Raw genomic sequence first — 19,002 nt, forward strand, 5'->3', positions numbered from 1 at the left:
CCACTGTGAAGACCCACACAAAATATCTGCTCTATGCCTCAGCCATTTTCTCATTTCCAGTTATTACATCTCCCTTCTCGCCCTCGAAAGGACTCATGTTTACTTTCGCCACTCTTTTTCGTTTTTATATTTGTAGAAACTTTTGCTCTCTGTTTTTAATATTCTGAGCTAGTTTACTCTCATTCTCCATCTTACCTTTCTTTAGCTTTTCTCATGGCTTTCTGCTGACCTTTAAAGATTTCTCAATCCTCTAGGTTCCCATTAATTTTTGCCACTTTGTATGCATTTTCTTTCAATTTGATACTGTCCTTTATCTCCTTAGATATCCATGGCTGATTATCTCTTTTTCTACAGTCCTTCCTTATCACTGGTATATACTTTTGCTGAGCACTGTGAAAGATCGCTTTGAAAGTCCTCCTCACGCTCCATCTATATTTTAAATTCAACCATACTGTGATCGCTTCTTCCGAGAAGATCCCCAACTACAAGATCATTAATTATTCCCGACTCATTTCACAGGACCACATCTAGGAGAACTTGCTCCCTTATCGGTTCCATTACATACTGTTCAAGGAAGCTGTCAGGGAAACATTCTATGAACTCCTTCTCAAGGCTGCCTTGACTGACCTGGTTTGACCAATTGATATGTAGATTAAAATCCCCCATGATAATTGCTATACCATTTTTACATGCATCAGTTATTTCTTTGTTTATTTCTCACCCCACCATGATGTTATTATTTGCTGGTCTACACCAGTCAGTGATTTTTCTCCTTACTATTACTAATTTCCACCCAAATGGATTCAACCTTTTTTCCATAGAACCGAGAACATCTTTCACTACTGCCGTGATATCATCCTTAAATATCAGAGTTACACTAACCTCCGTTACCTTCCTGTCTGTCCCTCTGAACAGTTTGATACCCCTGGATGTTCAACTCCCAGCCGTGACCATCCTGCAACTCTGTCTCTGTAATGGCCACCAAATCATACTCGTTCACAATGATTTGTGGTGTCAACTCATTTACCTTGGTTCAAATGCTGCTAGTATTCAGATAAAGCGGCCTTACGCTAGTTTTTGTACCTTCTTTTTGAATTCTAACACTTCCATTAATAACATCTCCTCCGTTCTCCTTCCTTTTAATTTTTCTCCTGATTTTTGACGTAGTTGGAACCTTCTCCCCTTCTTCTTTTCTCCTTGCTCCCTCCTTCTCGAACTCCTTACATAGGTTCCCATCCCCTTGGCATTATTAGTTTAAACCCTCCCCAACCGCTCGGGCAAACACTCCCCCTCGGACATCAGTCCCAGTCCTGTCCAGGTGTAACCCATCCAATTTGTACAGGTCCCACCTCCCCCAGAACCGGTCCCAATGCCCCAGGAATATGAAACCCTTTCCCTGATACCATCTCTTCAGCCACGTATTTATCTGATATCTCTTCTCATTTCTACTCTGACTAACGCGTGGCACCGCTAGTAATCCTGAAATCACTACCTTTAAGATCCAATTTCTTATCTTTTTTCCTCGCTCCCTATATTCTGCTTTCAGGACCTTATCCCTTTTTTAACCTATGTCGCTTGTACCAACATGTAATATAACCATGGGCTGTTCACCCTCCCCCTTCACAATGTCCTGCAGGTGCTACGAGACATCCTTGACCCTAACACCAGGGAGGCAACATACTATCCTGGAGTCTTGTCTGCAGCCACAGAAACGCCTGTCTATTCTCCTTACAATTGAATCCCCTATAACTATTCCACTGACACACTTTTAACCCTTCCCCTTTGCAACAGAACCAACCTAGGTGTAAAAGTTTAGCTGCTGCTGCTTTCCCTCGAGAGATCATTCCCCCCAACAGTATCCAAAGCGGTATATCTGTTTTGCAGGGGAATGGTCACTGGAGATTCCTGCACTACCTGCCTGTCTCTCATGCCATTCTCTTCCTGCCTGTGGAGTCTGAGCCTGCGGTGTGACCAACTCTCTATACATGCTATCCACAATACTCTCTGACTCGTGGATGCTCCACAGTGTCTCCAGCCGCCGCTCCAGTTCTGAAACTCGAGCTTCCAGGAGCTGTAGCTGGAGACACTTCCTGTACACATGCTGACCCAGGAGACTGGAACTGTCCCCAGACTGTCACATGGAGCAAGAGGAGTAAACCACTGCTTGGAGCTCTCCTGTCATGTCTTACCCCTTTCAATTAAACTTTTGAAAGATGTTTTGTTTCAGATATATACAATTTTCTTTCTTTCCTGCTCCTTGTTACTACCGAGTATAACATTTTCAAACTATAAACCACAGAAATTACACAGAAACACTACAGTAGTGTCCAACAACTACAATGCCAAGAGCAAAAAGAAAATATATTTCCCAATCTGCACTCTCGTTTGTAGCCTCTGCTGCCTGTTTCACCTACTCCCTGTGTTCATCCAACTCCCAAAGCACTTCTCTCAGTCAGACAGCACTCTGTGCAGGAAAAATATGATGTGGAGATGCCGGTGTTCGACTGGGGTAAACACAGTAAGAAATCTCACAACACCAGATTAAAGTCCAACGGGTTTATTTGATAGTAAACGTCACTAGCTTTTGGAAAGCTGTTCCTTCGTCAGGTGATTGCAGAGTTCTGAGTGGAGAACTCTCCATTCACCTGACGAACGAACCTTTATATTACCTGCACATTTTCCCCATGTCCTTTATCGCAATTTAATCCTTCAGTTCCTCCATTCTTCCCTCTGTTTCTGGACCTTTCCACTTTCATTGCTCCAAGCTTCTCTGATCTGGGTGTTTTGAACATACAAACATGGAGCAGGAGTAGGCCATTCGGCCCCTCGAATCTGCTCTGCCATTCTGTGGTGATGTGATTGTGATCTGAACTCTACTTTCCTCTCTATCTCCCTGGACACTTTCACTCCCTTGTCAGTCATGATGTTATCTCACATTTATATCTGACAGATACATAATAATGTCTCAGCAAATATCACCCATTTCAAACTCTCACCAAAAGATTCAAATTCACCCCGGAGAGAGAGAGAGTGAGAATGGAGGAGGGAATTCTGTACTTACCGGGAGAGACCCAGGAAAAACACAGGGAGATGGAGAAAAGGATCAGCAACATTCTGGGAATCCACTGTCCCGATTCCAATCAGTGACTGGGAATTAAACACTCTGAGGATGAAACAACTTTATAAACTGGGGGAAAACATGAAATAAAAACCCAAAACCTTATCCAAACTCCATTTTCCTGTCTGTATCGAGCATTTCCTTCTTGCAGAACCAGAGGATGTCTGATTGGTTTGTCTCAGAAAATTAACCAATGAAAGAGATAAACAGCCAGCCTGTCACTAGTTACCAGGAAGATCAAACTCAGACAGGTTCAGATTCAGGCTGATAAAAATCTAATCTTTACCCAGTGCCTTTCACAAAGTGAAACCTCCCAGCGGAGTGCCTCAAGGATCTGTTCTGGGACCCTTGTTGTTTGTCATTTTCATAAATGACCTGGATGAGGAAGTGGAGGGATGGGTAAGTAAGTTTGCTGATGACACGAAGGTCGGTGGTGTTGTGGATGATCTGGAAGGATGGCAAAAGTTGCAGCGGGACATAGATAGGATGCAGGACTGGGCGGAGAAGTGGCAGATGGACTTCAATGCGGATAAATGTATAGTCGTCCATTTTGGCAGAACCAACGGGATGAACGAGTACACTATCAAGGGCAGAAGTCTGAGTAGTGTTGAGGAGCAGAAGGATCTTGGGGTCCGGGTCCACAGGACTCTTAAATCGGCCTCGCAGGTGGAGGAGGTGGTTAAGAAGGCGTATGGTGTACTGGCCTTCATTAATCGAGGGAGTGAGTTTAGGAGTCGGGAGGTAATGCTGGAACTTTATAAGACCCTTGTCAGGCCTCATTTGGAGTATTGTGCGCAGTTCTGGTCGCCTCACTATAGGAAGGATGTAGAAGCTATTGAAAGGGTGCAGAGGAGATTTACAAGGATGTTGCCTGGACTGGGAGGCATGCCTTATGAAGTTAGGTTGAGGGAGCTGGGACTCTTTTCCCTGGAGAGACGAAGGTTGAGAGGCGACCTGATAGAAGTTTACAAAATGTTGAGAGGAATAGATAGGGTGGACTCTCAGAGGCTATTTCCCCGGTTTGAAATGGTCGCTACGAGAGGACACAGATTTAAGGTGCGGGGAGGGAGGTTCAGAAGTGATGTTAGGGGTAAGTTTTTCACTCAGAGGGTGGTGAGTGAATGGAATCGGCTGCCGTCAGTGGTGGTGGAGGCGAACTCGCTGGGGTCTTTTAAAAGACTTCTGGATGAGTATATGGGGTTTAATGAGATTGAGGGTTATAGATAGGTCTGTAGGTTGGTAGGTGATGATGTGATCGGCGCAACTTGTGGGCCGAAGGGCCTGTTTGTGCTGTAGTGTTCTATGTTCTATGTTCCCCAAGGACAACTTTATAAAACAAAGATTGACCCAGAGACACACACAGCTCAGTGCACAAAAACTGTCTCCAAATTCCAGGGTTAAAGGAGTGTTTTAAAGAGAGGCTGCAGAGAGGTGTAGGGAGGGGATTACAGAGTGAAGGACTGAGGTTACTGAAGGCACAGTCCCCAGTGTGGGGGAGATTCGAATCCCTGATACTGGAGATGTCAGAATGAGAGGAACACAGAGATCTCACAGAGTTTGTGAAACTGGAGGGGATTACAGTGCTGGGGGACTGAGTTCAGTGTCCCAGGGGTCAGTGCTGGGGGACTGAGTCCAGTGTCTCAGGGGTCAGTGCTGGGGGACTGAGTTCAGTGTCCCAGGGGTCAGTGCTGAGGGACCGAGTTCAGTGTCCCAGGGGTCAGTGCTGGGGGACGGACTTCAGTGTCCCAGGGGTCAGTGCTGGGGGACTGAGTTCAGTGTCCCAGGGGTCAGTGCTGGGGGACTGAGTTCAGTGTCCCAGGGGTCAGTGCTGGGGGAGTGAGTTCAGTGTCCCAGGGGTCAGTGCTGGGGGACTGAGTTCAGTGTCCCAGGGGTCAGTGCTGGGGGACTGAGTCCAGTGTCTCAGGGGTCAGTGCTGGGGGACTGAGTTCAGTGTCCCAGGGGTCAGTGCTGGGGGACGGAGTTCAGTGTCCCAGGGGTCAGTGCTGAGGGACCGAGTTCAGTGTCCCAGGGGTCAGTGCTGGGAGATGGACTGAGTTCAGTGTCCCAGGAGTCAGTGCTGGGCAACTGAGTTCAGTGTCCCAGGGGTCAGTGCTGAGGGACCGCGTTCAGTGTCCCAGGGGTCAGTGCTGGGAGATGGACTGAGTTCAGTGTCCCAGGGGTCAGTGCTGGGGGACTGAGTTCAGTGTCCCAGGGGTCAGTGCTGGGGGACTGAGTCCAGTGACCCAGGGGTCAGTGCTGGGGGACTGATTCAGCGACCCAGGGGTCAGTGCTGGGGGACTGAGTTCAGTGTCCCAGGGGTCAGTGCTGGGGGACTGAGTTCAGTCTCCCAGGGGTCAGTGTTGGGGGACTGAGTTCAGTGTCCCAGGGGTCAGTGCTGGGGGACTGAGTTCAGTGTCCCAGGGGTCAGTGCTGGGGGATGGAGTTCAGTGTCCCAGGGGTCAGTGCTGGGTGACTGAGTTCAGTGTCCCAGGGGTCAGTGCTGAGGGACCGAGTTCCGTGTCCCAGGGGTCAGTGCTGGGGGACGGACTTCAGTGTCCCAGGGGTCAGTGCTGGGGGACTGAGTTCAGTGTCCCAGGGGTCAGTGCTGGGGGACTGAGTTCAGTGTCCCGGGGTCAGTGCTGGGGGACTGAGTTCAGTGTCCCAGGGGTCAGTGCTGGGGGACTGAGTCCAGTGTCTCAGGGGTCAGTGCTGGGGGACTGAGTTCAGTGTCCCAGGGGTCAGTGCTGGGGGACGGAGTTCAGTGTCCCAGGGGTCAGTGCTGAGGGACCGAGTTCAGTGTCCCAGGGGTCAGTGCTGGGACTTGGACTGAGTTCAGTGTCCCAGGAGTCAGTGCTAGGCAACTGAGTTCAGTGTCCCAGGGGTCAGTGCTGGGTGACTGAGTTCAGTGTCCCAGGGGTCAGTGCTGGGGGACTGAGTCCAGTGACCCAGGGGTCAGTGCTGGGGGACTGAGTTCAGTGTCCCAGGGGTCAGTGCTGGGGGACTGAGTTCAGTGACCCAGGGGTCAGTGCTGGGGGACGGAGTTCAGTGACCCAGGGGTCAGTGCTGGGGGACTGAGTTCAGTGTCCCAGGGGTCAGTGCTGGGGGACTGAGTTCAGTGTCCCAGGGGTCAGTGCTGGGGGACTGAGTTCAGTGTCCCAGGGGTCAGTGCTGGGGGACTGAGTTCAGTGACCCAGGGGTCAGTGCTGGGGGACTGAGTTCAGTGTCCCAGGGGTCAGTGCTGGGGGACTGAGTTCAGTGTCCCAGGGGTCAGTGCTGGGGGACTGAGTTCAGTGACCCAGGGGTCAGTGCTGGGGGACTGAGTTCAGTGTCCCAGGGGTCAGTGCTGGGGGACTGAGTTCAGTGACCCAGGGGTCAGTGCTGGGGGACTGAGTTCAGTGTCCCAGGGGTCAAGTGCTTGGAGATGGACTGAGTTCAGTGTCCCAGGAGTCAGTGCTGGGCAACTGAGTTCAGTGTCCCAGGGGTCAGTGCTGGGGGACTGAGTTCAGTGTCCCGGGGTCAGTGCTGGGGGACTGAGTTCAGTGTCCCAGGGGTCAGTGCTGGGGGACTGAGTTCAGTGTCCCAGGGGTCAGTGCTGGGGGACTGAGTTCAGTGTCCCAGGGGTCAGTGCTGAGGGACTGAGTTCAGTGTCCCAGGGGTCAGTGCTGGGGGACTGAGTTCAGTGTCCCAGGGGTCAGTGCTGGGGGACTGAGTTCAGTGTCCCAGGGGTCAGTGCTGGGGGACTGAGTTTACTGTAAGGTTGTACATTGACACGCGGATTCTCTCTGCCTGATCTTACCGGATGTCTGGTTTGTCATCTTCAGGACTGTATTCAGATTCTCCTTTGCCATGTCTGAGTGTGAGTTCACCAGTTCTGTGATATAATCCCAGAATTCAGAGTCGATATTTTCAGCCATGAACCTCTGCCTGGGAATGCAGCGACGGATATTACTGTCATAATACCCTGTTTGGACACCATTGACCATTGCAGTGCTCGTGATCTCAGGAAAATCTTCTGTCCCAGAGACAACAGTTCGCATCACCGTGAGTGTGTTCGTGTCTGTAAAAGAAACAGTTAAAGGGATTGGCCAATGAACACCATCTGATCATCAGAACAATCTCACTGGCCTTCACCATCCCCTCTCCCCACGTCCCCAATCACCCCCCCGACAGAGCCCCCCATATACAATCCCCTACTCCCGATCACCATCCCCTTCCCCGATCACCACCCCCTCCCCCGATCACCACCCCCTTCCCCGATCACCACCCCCTTCCCCGATCACCACCCCCTCCCCCGATCACCACCCCCTCCCCCGATCACCACCCCCTTCCCCGATCACCACCCCCTCCCCCGATCACCATCCCCTCCCCCGATCGCCACCCCTTCCCCCGATCGCCACCCCCCTCCCCCGATCACCACCCCCCTCCCCCGATCACCACCCCCCTCCCCCGATCACCACCCCCCTCCCCCGATCACCACCCCCCTCCCCCGATCACCACCCCCTCCCCCGATCACCACCCCCTCCCCCGATCACCATCCCCTTCCCCGATCACCACCCCCTCCCCCGATCACCACCCCCTTCCCCGATCACCACCCCCTCCCCCGATCACCATCCCCTTCCCCGATCACCACCCCCTCCCCCGATCACCACCCCCTTCCCCGATCACCACCCCCTCCCCCGATCACCATCCCCTTCCCCGATCACCACCCCCTCCCCCGATCACCACCCTCTCCCCCAATCACCAAACCCTCGCCCCGATCACCACCCTCCCTCTTAATTACTACCCACTCCCCGATCACCATCCCCCCCCGTTCACTACCCCTACCTCCCAATGACCATCCCCTCCTCCTCCTCCTCCCAGTCACCACACCGTCTCTCCCCGATAACCACCCCCCGCAATCACCATCCCCTCCTCCCAATCACCATCACAGCCACCCCCCGAACACCACCCCGAACGGGCCAGTAATATGGTCTGGAGGCTGTGTAAGCGGTTGTCAGGCAGGAAGGGTCAGTGTCCATCCCATCCTGATATCGGTCCCGTCTGTCGTACCTGCAATGTCGAGCCACCCGCCTGACACTCTGCAGCCTCCCAGCACCCGGCCTCCAAGGATATTCCTCCAATCCCTCTGTCCCCGCCCCAGTCACAACCACAGACTGCCAAGGCACAGCCCCGATAAACCCCACCCTATCACCCCCACCCCCTACACCCTGTGTCCTCACAGCCATCAGATTTTCAATCCCTCCTTTATCCCCATAGGATAAGAGGGCCCATAACCACCAGGAACATGTCAAGACTGGGGGTGGGGTCTCCAAGCTGCATCTCCTCACTACCTTTGAGGTGTCCTATGGAGCTAGCAGGGAAAGGTGAGGAGGGAATGGTGCTTTTATTTCAAAGAGAATGGAATATAAAAGTAGGGAAACCTTGCTAAAACTATACAAGGCACCAGTTAGACCACATCTGGAAAACTGTGAACAATTTTAGTCCCCTTATCAAAGGGAAAATATACTGGCATTGGAAGCAGTCCAGAGAAAGTTCACCAGGTTGATCCCAGGTATGAAGGGATTTTCTTTTGAGATGTTGAGTAGATTGGGCCTGTACTCATTGGAGTTGAGCAGAAAGAGAGGCAACCTTATTGAGACATATCGGATTCTCAGGGTCTTTGACAGGGTAGGTGCTGAGAGGGTGTTTCCTCCTGTGGGAGAATGCCAAGACTGGAGGTGGGGTCTCCGAGCTGCATCTCCTCAATACCTCTGAGGAGCACTATGGGGCTAGCAGGGAAGGGTGAAGAGGGAATGGTCACTGACGGTCAGGTCAGGGTTCACCATGGAAGTGAGCATTCCCAAAACCTGAGTTCACATGACTCATTCCAGGTAAGTGGCAAACTGCCCAGACACTTGTCCTTTTCTACTTTAAAAATTAGAAAGAAACTTAAGCAAGGAATAAGGACAGCTAAAAGGGGTCACGTAAAGCACTGGCCGGCAGGATTAAGGAAAATCCCAAGGCTTTTTACACGTATGTAAAGAGCAAGAGGGTCGCCATGGAAAGGGTTGGCCCACTCAAGGACAAGGGATGGAATCTATGTGGGGATCCAGGGGAATTGGATGAGATATTAATGAATACTTTCTATCAGTGTTCAACAAAGAGAACGACTTCAGGGATGATGAGTCTGGGAAAGGATGTGTAGATAGTTTGAGTCATGTTGAGATCAAAAAGGAGGAGCTATTGGGTTCCTGAGAGGTATTATGGTAGACATGTCCCCAGGGCCTGATGGGATATCCCCCAGAATACTGAGTTAGGCAAGGAGGAAATGGCTGGGGCCTTGAGAGAAATCTTTGTATCCTCACAGACTACAGGAGAGGTCCCAAAGGATTGGAGAATAGCCAATGTTGTTCCTTTGTTTAGGAAGGGGAGCAAGAATAATCCAGGTAACTATTGGCTGGATCATCAGTGGAGGGAAATTATTGGAGAGGATTCTTCGAGACAGGATTTATTCCTGCTTGGAAACAAGTAGACGTATTAGTGAGAGGCAACATGGTTTTGTGAAGGGGAGGTCATGTCTCACTAACTTGATCGAGTTTTTTGAGGAAGTGTCGAAGATGATTGATGAGGGTAGGGCAGTGGATGCTCTTTGCATGGACTTCAGTAAGGCCTTTGACAAGGTCCCTCATAGCAGACTGGTGCAGAAGGTGGAGTTGCATGGGATCAGAGGTGAGCTGGCAAGGTGGATACAAAACTGGCTCGGTCAAAGAAGACAGAGGGTAGCAGTGGAAGGATGTGTTTCTGAATGGAGGGCTGAGACAAGTGGCATTCCTCAGGGATCAGTGCTGGGACCTTTGCTGTTTGTAATATATATAAATGATTTGGAGGAAAATGTAACTGATTCAATTAGAAAGTTTGCAGATGACACAAATGTTGGTGGTTTTGAGGATAGCGATGAGGGCCATCAGAGGATACAGCAGGATACAGTTCAGTTGGAGAATTGCACGGAGAAAAGGCAGATGGAGTTTAATCCAGACAGATGTGAGGTCATGCATTTTGGAAGGTCTAATACGGATAGGAAATATACAGTAATTGGCAGAACCGTGAAGAGGAGTGATAGGCAAAGGGATCTGGATGTACAGGTACACAGGTCACTCACTGAAAGTGGCAACATAAGTAGAGAAGGTGGTCAGGAAGACAAATGACATGGTTGCCTTCATCGGACGGGGCATTGAGTTTAAAAATTGGCAAGTCATGTTGACGCTTTATAGAACATTAGTTAGGCCGCACTTGGAATACAGTGTTCAATTCTGGTCGCCACACTACCAGAAGGATGTGGAAGCTTAGGAGATGGAACAGAAAAGATTTACCAGGATGTTGCCTGGTATGGAGACCATTAGCTATCAGAGGTTGGAGAAACTTGGTTTGTTCTCACTGGAAACACAAAGGTTGAGGGGAGACCTGATAGAAGTCTACAAGATTATGAGATGAATGGACAGAGTGGATAGTCAGGAGCTTTTTCCCAGGGTGGAAGAGTCAATTACTAGAGGGCACAGGTTTAAGGTGCAAGGGGCAATGTTTAAAGGAGATGTACGAGGCAGATTTTTTTACACAGAGAGTAGTGGGTACCTGGAACCCATTGCCGGGGGAGGTAGTGGAAGCAGATACGGTAGTAACTTTTAACGGGCATCATGACAAATACATGAAAAGGATAGAAATAGAGGGATATGGTCCTGGTAGGGTCGGGGGTTTTAGTTCAGTCGGGCAGCATGGTCGGTGCAGGCTTGGAGGGCCGAAGGGCCTGTTCCTGTGCTGTAATTTTCTTTGTTCTTTGTTCTCTTGCACTGAACCTTTTGTTATCTGTTACAGGAAATGATCCAGATGCATTAAACCCCCCCCACTCTGCTCCTCCTAAGATGCAGAACGGCAGCTGGAAGAAAACCTCGGAGGAAAGCCCTGAGGAAAGAACCAAGCTTAGCATTTGTCAATCGACACCAGCTTCCACCACACAATCCCTCAGAGCAGACACGATCACCTCAGTGGGACAAGTTCGTGCTGAGGCTTCTGGGTCACTTACTGGTGGGCACCACACAGCCTTTGATCTACATCGGGTGAAGGCGGGAACATCGAGGGTTCGGGCACACGGAGTTCTTCTGGGGCTCAGGATGCATCCGGCCCCAAGCCAAGTGCTAGGCCTCTGGGATCAGTCATCCCGAAACTGCTGGAGATACATCAGCAGCAATGGTGGAGGGGCTGTCAGCAACACTGCATCAACTGTGAGGCTTTTGGAGGAGTCGAACAGATTTCTGTCACAGGAGGTGGTACCGGTACAGTGTGGCACTCAGGCTAACACTGCAAGGGTCACATCCACAGTGGAAAGCCTGGGGCAAGGATTGGTCACCATGGCTGACAGGATGTAGACCATCCTGGAGACACGGCCATGACTGCGAGCCTCAAACTTGGTCCGGTCTCAGGGGGCATCGCTGAGGGCTTGCACAGCATGGGGCAGATGTAGTTGGGATTCCAGGACTGACAGAGCCAGGTGATGCTGAGGCTGGCCCACTGTCCCATTGAGTGTCCCCGGTACATATGGGCACCCTGAGGGAGGAGGAAGGCTTGGAGCCCATGCCAGGAGACACCAGACATCCCTAAACCTTCTGGTTCCACCCCCTCCCACTCTTTCCTGACACCGGAGCATCTCACGGGCAGCGGGATGAACAGGGTGGCACGGCTACACCAGTGTCATCCGCAAGTCAGCCAGAGACCTGTAGGTCTCAGCCCCCCAGGGGTCTCCCACCAAGGGGATCACAGTCCCCGGGGTGTGGAACGCAGCAGGGTGCCTCCCCATCCAATGTGCATCCTGGGGGGTCACCCAGGTGCAGTAAAAGGCCACAAAAAATTCAGAAGTTCCAGTGTCATCAGGAGGGCAGAAGTTAAGGTTTGCACTAGTCAAAAAAAGGACACGAGATACTGTTTAGAATGACATACACCTGTTATATCGCACCATTAAATATCATCCTTTCATGCTATTTGCACTGTTAGTTTCACCGAGAAATATTACTGCACCCCCAGCTGTGACTAATCTTTCTGTGATTCCTGCCCTACAGGGATGACCGTATCCTGACCGCACACAAAGAGGCACAGAACGTCATGCTGTGTGACAGAGGCCCTTTGGCCAGTAGGCACAGACCGCCTGCCCTGGTATCTCCAACACCCACCGCACCCTGTGGCAACATCCACGCCCCACAGGGTTCTGTTCCCCCCTTAACCCCACACAGCCCATTGCCTGCACGTTTATGTGCGAGACCCACACTCATATGTGTGCCTAGGTGCCAGTGTAGACAGAGAGGGCAGGTAGTAGGTGATCTGCAAGTTTGCAGATGACACAAAGATGGCAGGTTTGGCGGACAGTGAGGAGGAGTGTCAGGTGACACAGCAGGATATAGATAGGCTGGTATATTGGACAGACAAATGGCAGATGGAATTTAATCCTGATAAATGCGAGGTGATACATTTTGGAAGGAATAATGTAGAGGGGAGTTATATGATAAAGGATAGACCTATTAAGAGTATAGAAATACAGAGGGACCTGGGGGTGCAAGTGCACAAGTCTTTGAAGGTGGCAACACAGGTGGAGAAGGTTGTGAAGGAAGCTTATGGTATGCTCGCCTTTATAGGAAGGGGTATAGAGTACAAGAGCTGGCGTCTAATGCTACGGTTGTACAGAACGTTGGTTAGACTGCATTTGGAGTACTGCATCCAGTTCTGGTCACCTTACTACCGGAAGGACGTGGAGACCCTGGAGAGAGTGCAGAGGAGGTTTACCAGGATGCTGCCTGGTATGGAAGGACTGGGTTATGAGGAAAGATTGGGTAAATTGGGGCTGTTTTCCTTAGAAAGAGGAAGATTGAGGGGGGATCTAATAGAGGTGTATAAGATTATGAAGGGTATAGATAGATAGATACAGTGGCAGGCTTTTTCCTAGATTGGAGACAAATATCACGAGGGGCCACGGGCTTAGGATGAGGGGGGAGAGGTATAATTTGGATGCTAGAGGGAGGTTTTTCACACAGAGGGTTGTGGGGGTATGGAATGCACTGCCAAGTAAGGTGGTGGAGGCAGGCACGCTAAACTTGTTTAAGGTACACTTAGATAGACACATGAGCAAAATAAGGATGGAGAGAAATAGGAGACTGTTTTAAGTAAGGGTCAGATACTCGGGACGTTTCTGGAAATCTAATGCTACATGTTGTTGATGTTTTTCTCTTTGAATCCACAGGTGTGTCGGTCCACCTTGTTGTCTAACGATGGGCATACACACGGTGGGTCGTGCGTGGGCTGCTCTTGGATGTTTCGAGAGTAGCCTAGTACTTCACGTCGTTTGTGTACGCTTAAACTGGACCAGCTGATGGGCACCACGACAGCTCAGTGACTATCACTGATTGCTGTGCAGATACATGGATTTGGGCCAGTGTCTGTGGGAGTTTGTGCATTCTCCCCGTGGTTGTGTGGGTTTCCTGCGGGTGCTCCGGTTTCCTCCCACACCCCAAAGATGTGCTGTTAGGCTGATTGGTGTAACAAATTGCCCCAAAATTATTCTCCCCTCAATCTGGTTTCACTGTGGGTGCCATAAGCATAGACATGGGTCAAGGGTGGAAGAGGAAAGGCGCAATGTTAAAATGGCAGCACAGGCTCGTTGGGCCGAAGGGCCTGTTTCCCGTGATGTGTTGTTCTTTGTTCTTGGTAGGATTCAGACTTGTGTGGCACCAGGGCAGCATCACAGTGTGCCACAGAGTGAGTCATCACCACCCTCCTGACTGAACCAAGGACTCGCTAGCATGCCCAGCCCACTCCCATCACCCTGGTCTGATGCCATTTGGACCCTTGTCCCCCTCCAGCCATCCCGGCAGCCTGAACTGGTCCTGAAAGAGTCCGGGGATGTCCGAACTCTGGAGGATGGAGCTGTTGTGCACACTCCCTGGGTGTTGTACACACAGTGCATGATATTCAGCCTGTGGTCACGGACAATCTGCACATTCAGGAAGTGGAACCCCTTCCTATTGATGAAGCGCAGTCCCTGATCATGTGGGATCCACTGGATAACGTGAATGCCATCTACAGCCCTCTGCACATGGGGCAGTGCAGTGATGGTGGTGAAGCTGCAGTCCGGGCTTCCTGTTGGGTCTGGCCCATGTTGAAGTGGATGTAATTGGCTGGATTCCTGGAAGGACCTGGTGGTGTAGAAGTTGAGGGCACCGTGACCATCACTGCCACCGGGAGTGGGTGTCCTCCTGTGCCTCGAGTTACCAGGTCTGAGGAGCTGAAACAGGTGCCACACTGTCTCCTTACTTAGACAGAGCCAGCAGCATCGTGTGGCTCCCATCATCCCTGCAAAACATCTACAACTCCTGTACGCCCTGAGCCTCCACCTCCTCCTTCCCCTGCCCCCCTCCCCTGTGGCAGGATGTGCTGCCATGTCCTGGCGCTGACCGGCAGCCCCCTGCCCTCCTGCTGTGGCTTCTGCCTTCTGGCACGCAGGGAGGGCACAGGAATGGGATGCCAAGCTACCCATTGCGGACCCTTGAAGCTTGGGTATGAGTGCTATCACCGCAGTGCCTTCCAGGTATTACAGACAGACGGGGGGAGGGGCAGCCTCGTGACTATCACAGGATGGGTTCCCATCGCAGGCAGCAGTGCAGAGTCCAGGCAGTGTGAAGAGCCGTGTTAACAACTGCACAGCTCCCGTGCTTGGAGCAGCAGCTGACAGAGCTGCTGTCTGTTACTGTTAGTGGGGCCTGGGATACAAGGTCTGGTGTCAGCCGCAGTGTCTGTCCAGCAGACAGACAGTAAAACAAACAGGTTAATATTTGTGGGTTGGTGATGAACATCATGTGACACCCTTCGGGGGTCTCTGTGTAGCCAGGGGCAATGTGTGCACCATGAACCTGCTGCAAGTGGTGACTCCCAGCACTGGTCCCCCCAGGGGAGGTGCTGGTGTAGTGGCATTGCTGCTGGACTAATCCAGAGACCCAGGGGAATACTCTGGGTACCTGGATTCGAATCCCACCATGGCGATGGTGAAATTTGAATTCAATAGAAGTCTGGAATTAAAAATCTATTGGTGACCATGAAACTGTAATCTATTGTCACAAATACCCATCTTGTTCACTAATGTCCTTTAGGAAAGAAAATCTCCCATCTTTACCTGGTCTGGCCTACATGTGACTCCAGACCCACAGCAATGTGGTTGAGTCTTAAATGCTCTGAGGAATGGGTAATAAATGCTGGCCCAGCCACTGACACCCACATCCCATGGACAAATCAAAAAGCCCCCCACCCCATCCCAGCACCTGAGTATCCGGTGCCCCCTCCCCCTGAACTCCGGGGGCTGCCGCTCAATGGGAATTACCTCCTCACTCTCCTTCACTATTGCTGCCCCAGGCCCAGACTTTTATAAACTATCTGTGATTCATGCTGGAGTGACGTCACGCTGGAGAGGAGGGGAAGGTACGGGAGGGGGAAAAGGGCTGGGCCAAACTCTAATGATATGTAAACCTATTCAAATGCATGGAAATTGACATCCCGCCGGAAAAAATGGCCTGGGAGAATCCCGAACCACCTGACACCAGGCGCAAATTCGATTGTTCGGCTCGCGGCCCATTTCCCTCCCCTGATACACCAACCAACCAGTGCAGCAGGGTGGAAAGATCACAGTATCAAGGACCCAGGTTCAATTCCCGGCTTGGGTCACTTTCCTCACAGATTAATGTAATAGATCCCGGGACAGAGCAGGATGATCATAAACTGGATCAATACTGATTCCTGAGGCAACATCATTCATGTAGAGTGTCTAATCAGAGTTTCCTGCACCATAACAGTGAGGAGACTAGAAAAGGTATTTCATTGGCTGGAAAGAGCTTTGGTGCATCCTGGTGTTGTGAAGTCTTTCTGTATCTGCTTTCTCTCTCACACCTTTTGTCAAAATACATCGGTAACTTTGAGCTGTAGCTGGAGAGACTTCCTGTAGACCTGCTGACCCAGGAGACTGGAACTGTCCCCAGTCTGTCACATGGAGCAAGAGGAGTAAACCACTGCTTGGAGCTCTCCTGTCATGTCTTACCCCTTTCAATTAAACTTTTGAAAGATGTTTTGTTTCAGAGATATACAATTTTCTTTCCTTCCTGCTCCTTGTTACTACCGAGTATAACCTTTTCAAACTATAAACCACAGAAATTACACAGAAACACGATAATAGTGTACAACAACTACAGTGCCAAGAGCAAAAAGAAAAATATATTTCCCAATCTGCACTCTCGTTTGTAGCCTCTGCTGCCTGTTTCACCTAACTCCGTGTTCATCCAACTCCGAAAGCACTTCTCTCAGTCAGACAGCACTCTGTGCAGGAAAAATATAACAGTGAGCCGGCCAGGAGCCGAACCTGGAATCTTCTGATCTTGTTCTCTGCTGCTAATATTTTATTGTTTCCTCTATGGTATTACAAAGTACTTGGGTAATAAATCTCCCGTGTTATCTACAGCTCTGCCTGTCAATCTTTAATGGTTCCATATCTCACAGAGTCACTCATTTACTGTTAATATATTTCTATAAACTTTTACCATTAGTCTTTATATTACCTGCACATTTTCCCCATGTCCTTTATCGCAATTTAATCTTTCTGTTCCTCCATTCTTCCCTCTGTTTCTGGACCTTTCCACTTTCATTGCTCCAAGCTTCTCTGATCTGGGTGTTTTGAACATACAAACATGGAGCAGGAGTAGGCCATTCGGCCCCTCGAATCTGCTCTGCCATTCTGTGGTGATGTGATTGTGATCTGAACTCTACTTTCCTCTCTATCTCCCTGGACACTTTCACTCCCTTGTCAGTCATGATGTTATCTCACATTTATATCTGACAGATACACAATAATGTCTGAGCAAATATCACCCATTTCAAACTCTCACCAAAAGATTCAAATTCACCCCAGAGACAGAGAGAGTGAGAATGGAAGAGGGAATTCTGTACTTACCGGGAGAGACCCAGGAAAAACACAGGGAGATGGAGAAAAGGATCAGCAACATTCTGGGAATCCACTGTCCCAATTCCAATCAGTGACTGGGAATTAAACACTCTGAGGATAAAACAACTTTATAAACTCGGGGGAAAACACGAAAAAACAAAAACTTTATCCAGACTCCATTTTCCCATCAAAATCGGACTTTGCTCATTTCCTTATTGCAGAACCAGAGGATGTCTGATTGGTTCGTCTCGGAAAATTATCCCCTTAAAGAGATCAACAGTCAGTCTATTCCTCGTTACCAGGGAGATCAAACTCAGACAGGTTCAGTTTCAGGCTGAAAAAAATCTAAACTTTACCCAGTGCCTTTCACAAAGTGAAACCTCCCCAAGGACAGCTTTATAAAACAAAGATTGACCCAGAGACACACACAGCTCAGTGCACAAAAACTGTCTCCAAATTCCAGGGTTAAAGGAGTGTTTTAAAGAGAGGCTGCAGAGAGGTGGAGGGAGGGGATTACAGAGTGAAGGACTGAGGTTACTGAAGGCACAGCCCCCAGTGTGGGGGAGATTCTAATCCCTGATACTGGAGATGTCAGAATGAGAGGAACACAGAGATCTCACAGAGTTTGTGAAACTGGAGGGGATTACAGAAATAGGAAGGGGTGAGGACATGGAGAGATTTCAATTTTAAAACACAGGACAGGGGGAATGGTGCCTTTAATTCAAAGAGAATGGAATATAAAAGTAGGGAAAGCTTGCTAAAACTATACAAGGCACCAGTTAGACCACATCTGGAAAACTGTGATCAGTTTTAGTCCCCTTATCTAAGAGAAAATATACTGGCTTTGAAAGCAGTCCAGAGAAAGTTCACCAGGTTGATCCTGGGGATGGAGGGATTTTATTATGAGGAGAGGTTGAGTAGGTTGGTCCTATACTCACTGGAGTTTAGAAGAATGAGATGTGACCTTATTGAAACATATCGGATTCTCAGGGGGTTTGACAGGGTAGATGCTGAGAGGGTGTTTCCTCCTGTGGGAGAGTCTAGAATCGGATGGCAAAACCTCAGAGTAAGATGTCACCCATTTAAAACAGAGATGTGGAGGAATTTCTTCTCTCAGTGTGTGGCGTCTCTTTGCAATTCTTTACCGCAGATGACAGTAGAGGCTGTACCATTAAGTATGTTCATGCCTGAGATAGACAGATTGTTAGTGAGTTCGGGAATGGAGGGTTATGGGGATAAAGTGGGAAAGTGGAGCTGAGGATTATCACTTCAGGGTCTATCATGATCTCATTGAATGGTGGAGGTGACCCGATGGGCTGAATGGACTCCACTTGATCCTATATCTTCTGGTTATATAGGTTGCTTGACTGGGAACTTACAGGTCAGTGAGCACAGGGGTACCCAGGAACACAGAGCTCAGTGTGAGTGTTCATGGTGTGAGCTGTAAGAGCCTGAGGGATATTGACAGGATGGATGTGGAGAGGATGTATCCTCTTGTGGGAGAATCTAGAAATCGGGGTCAGTGTTTAAAATAAGGGGGCTCCTGTTTAAGACAGAGATGAGGAAAAATGTTTTCTCTGAGAGTCACAAAGGTCTGAAACTCCTCCTCCAAGGCAGTAGAAGCTTTGAATATTTGGCACAGTCGGTAGCACTGCTGCCTCACAGAGCCAGGGACCTGGGTTTGATTCCCGGTTTGGGTCACTGTCTGTGTGGAGTTTGCACGTTCTCCACGTGTCTGTGTGGGTTTCCTCCGGTGCTCTAGTTTCTTCCCACAGTCCGAAAGATTTGCTGGTTGGGTGCATTGGCCATGCTAAATTCTCCCTCAGTATACCCGAACAGGCACCGGAGTGTGATGACTCGGGATTTTTCACAATAACTTCATTGCATT

General features: G+C 50.0%; 1 protein-coding gene across 1 annotated transcript in view; it reads right to left on the bottom strand.

Moving 5' to 3' along the window:
- LOC145348107 (class I histocompatibility antigen, F10 alpha chain-like) overlaps window positions 1-17,291 on the bottom strand; it is a 42,434-nt gene extending 25,143 nt beyond the window's left edge. Inside the window, exons 1-2 of the mRNA XM_080196253.1 lie at window positions 17,124-17,291; window positions 6,915-7,175 (exon numbers count right to left, since the gene is read on the bottom strand). Coding sequence (XP_080052379.1) covers window positions 6,915-7,175; window positions 17,124-17,175 — 313 coding nt within the window. The 5' untranslated portion in view covers window positions 17,176-17,291. The remainder of the gene's footprint in view (window positions 1-6,914; window positions 7,176-17,123) is intronic.
- Between the last annotated feature and the right edge of the window lie 1,711 nt (window positions 17,292-19,002).

The sequence above is a fragment of the Carcharhinus amblyrhynchos genome, chromosome 9 (assembly GCF_965287045.1).
Source record: "Carcharhinus amblyrhynchos chromosome 9, sCarAmb.v2.hapA, whole genome shotgun sequence".
NCBI classification, from domain to species: Eukaryota; Metazoa; Chordata; class Chondrichthyes; order Carcharhiniformes; family Carcharhinidae; genus Carcharhinus; species Carcharhinus amblyrhynchos.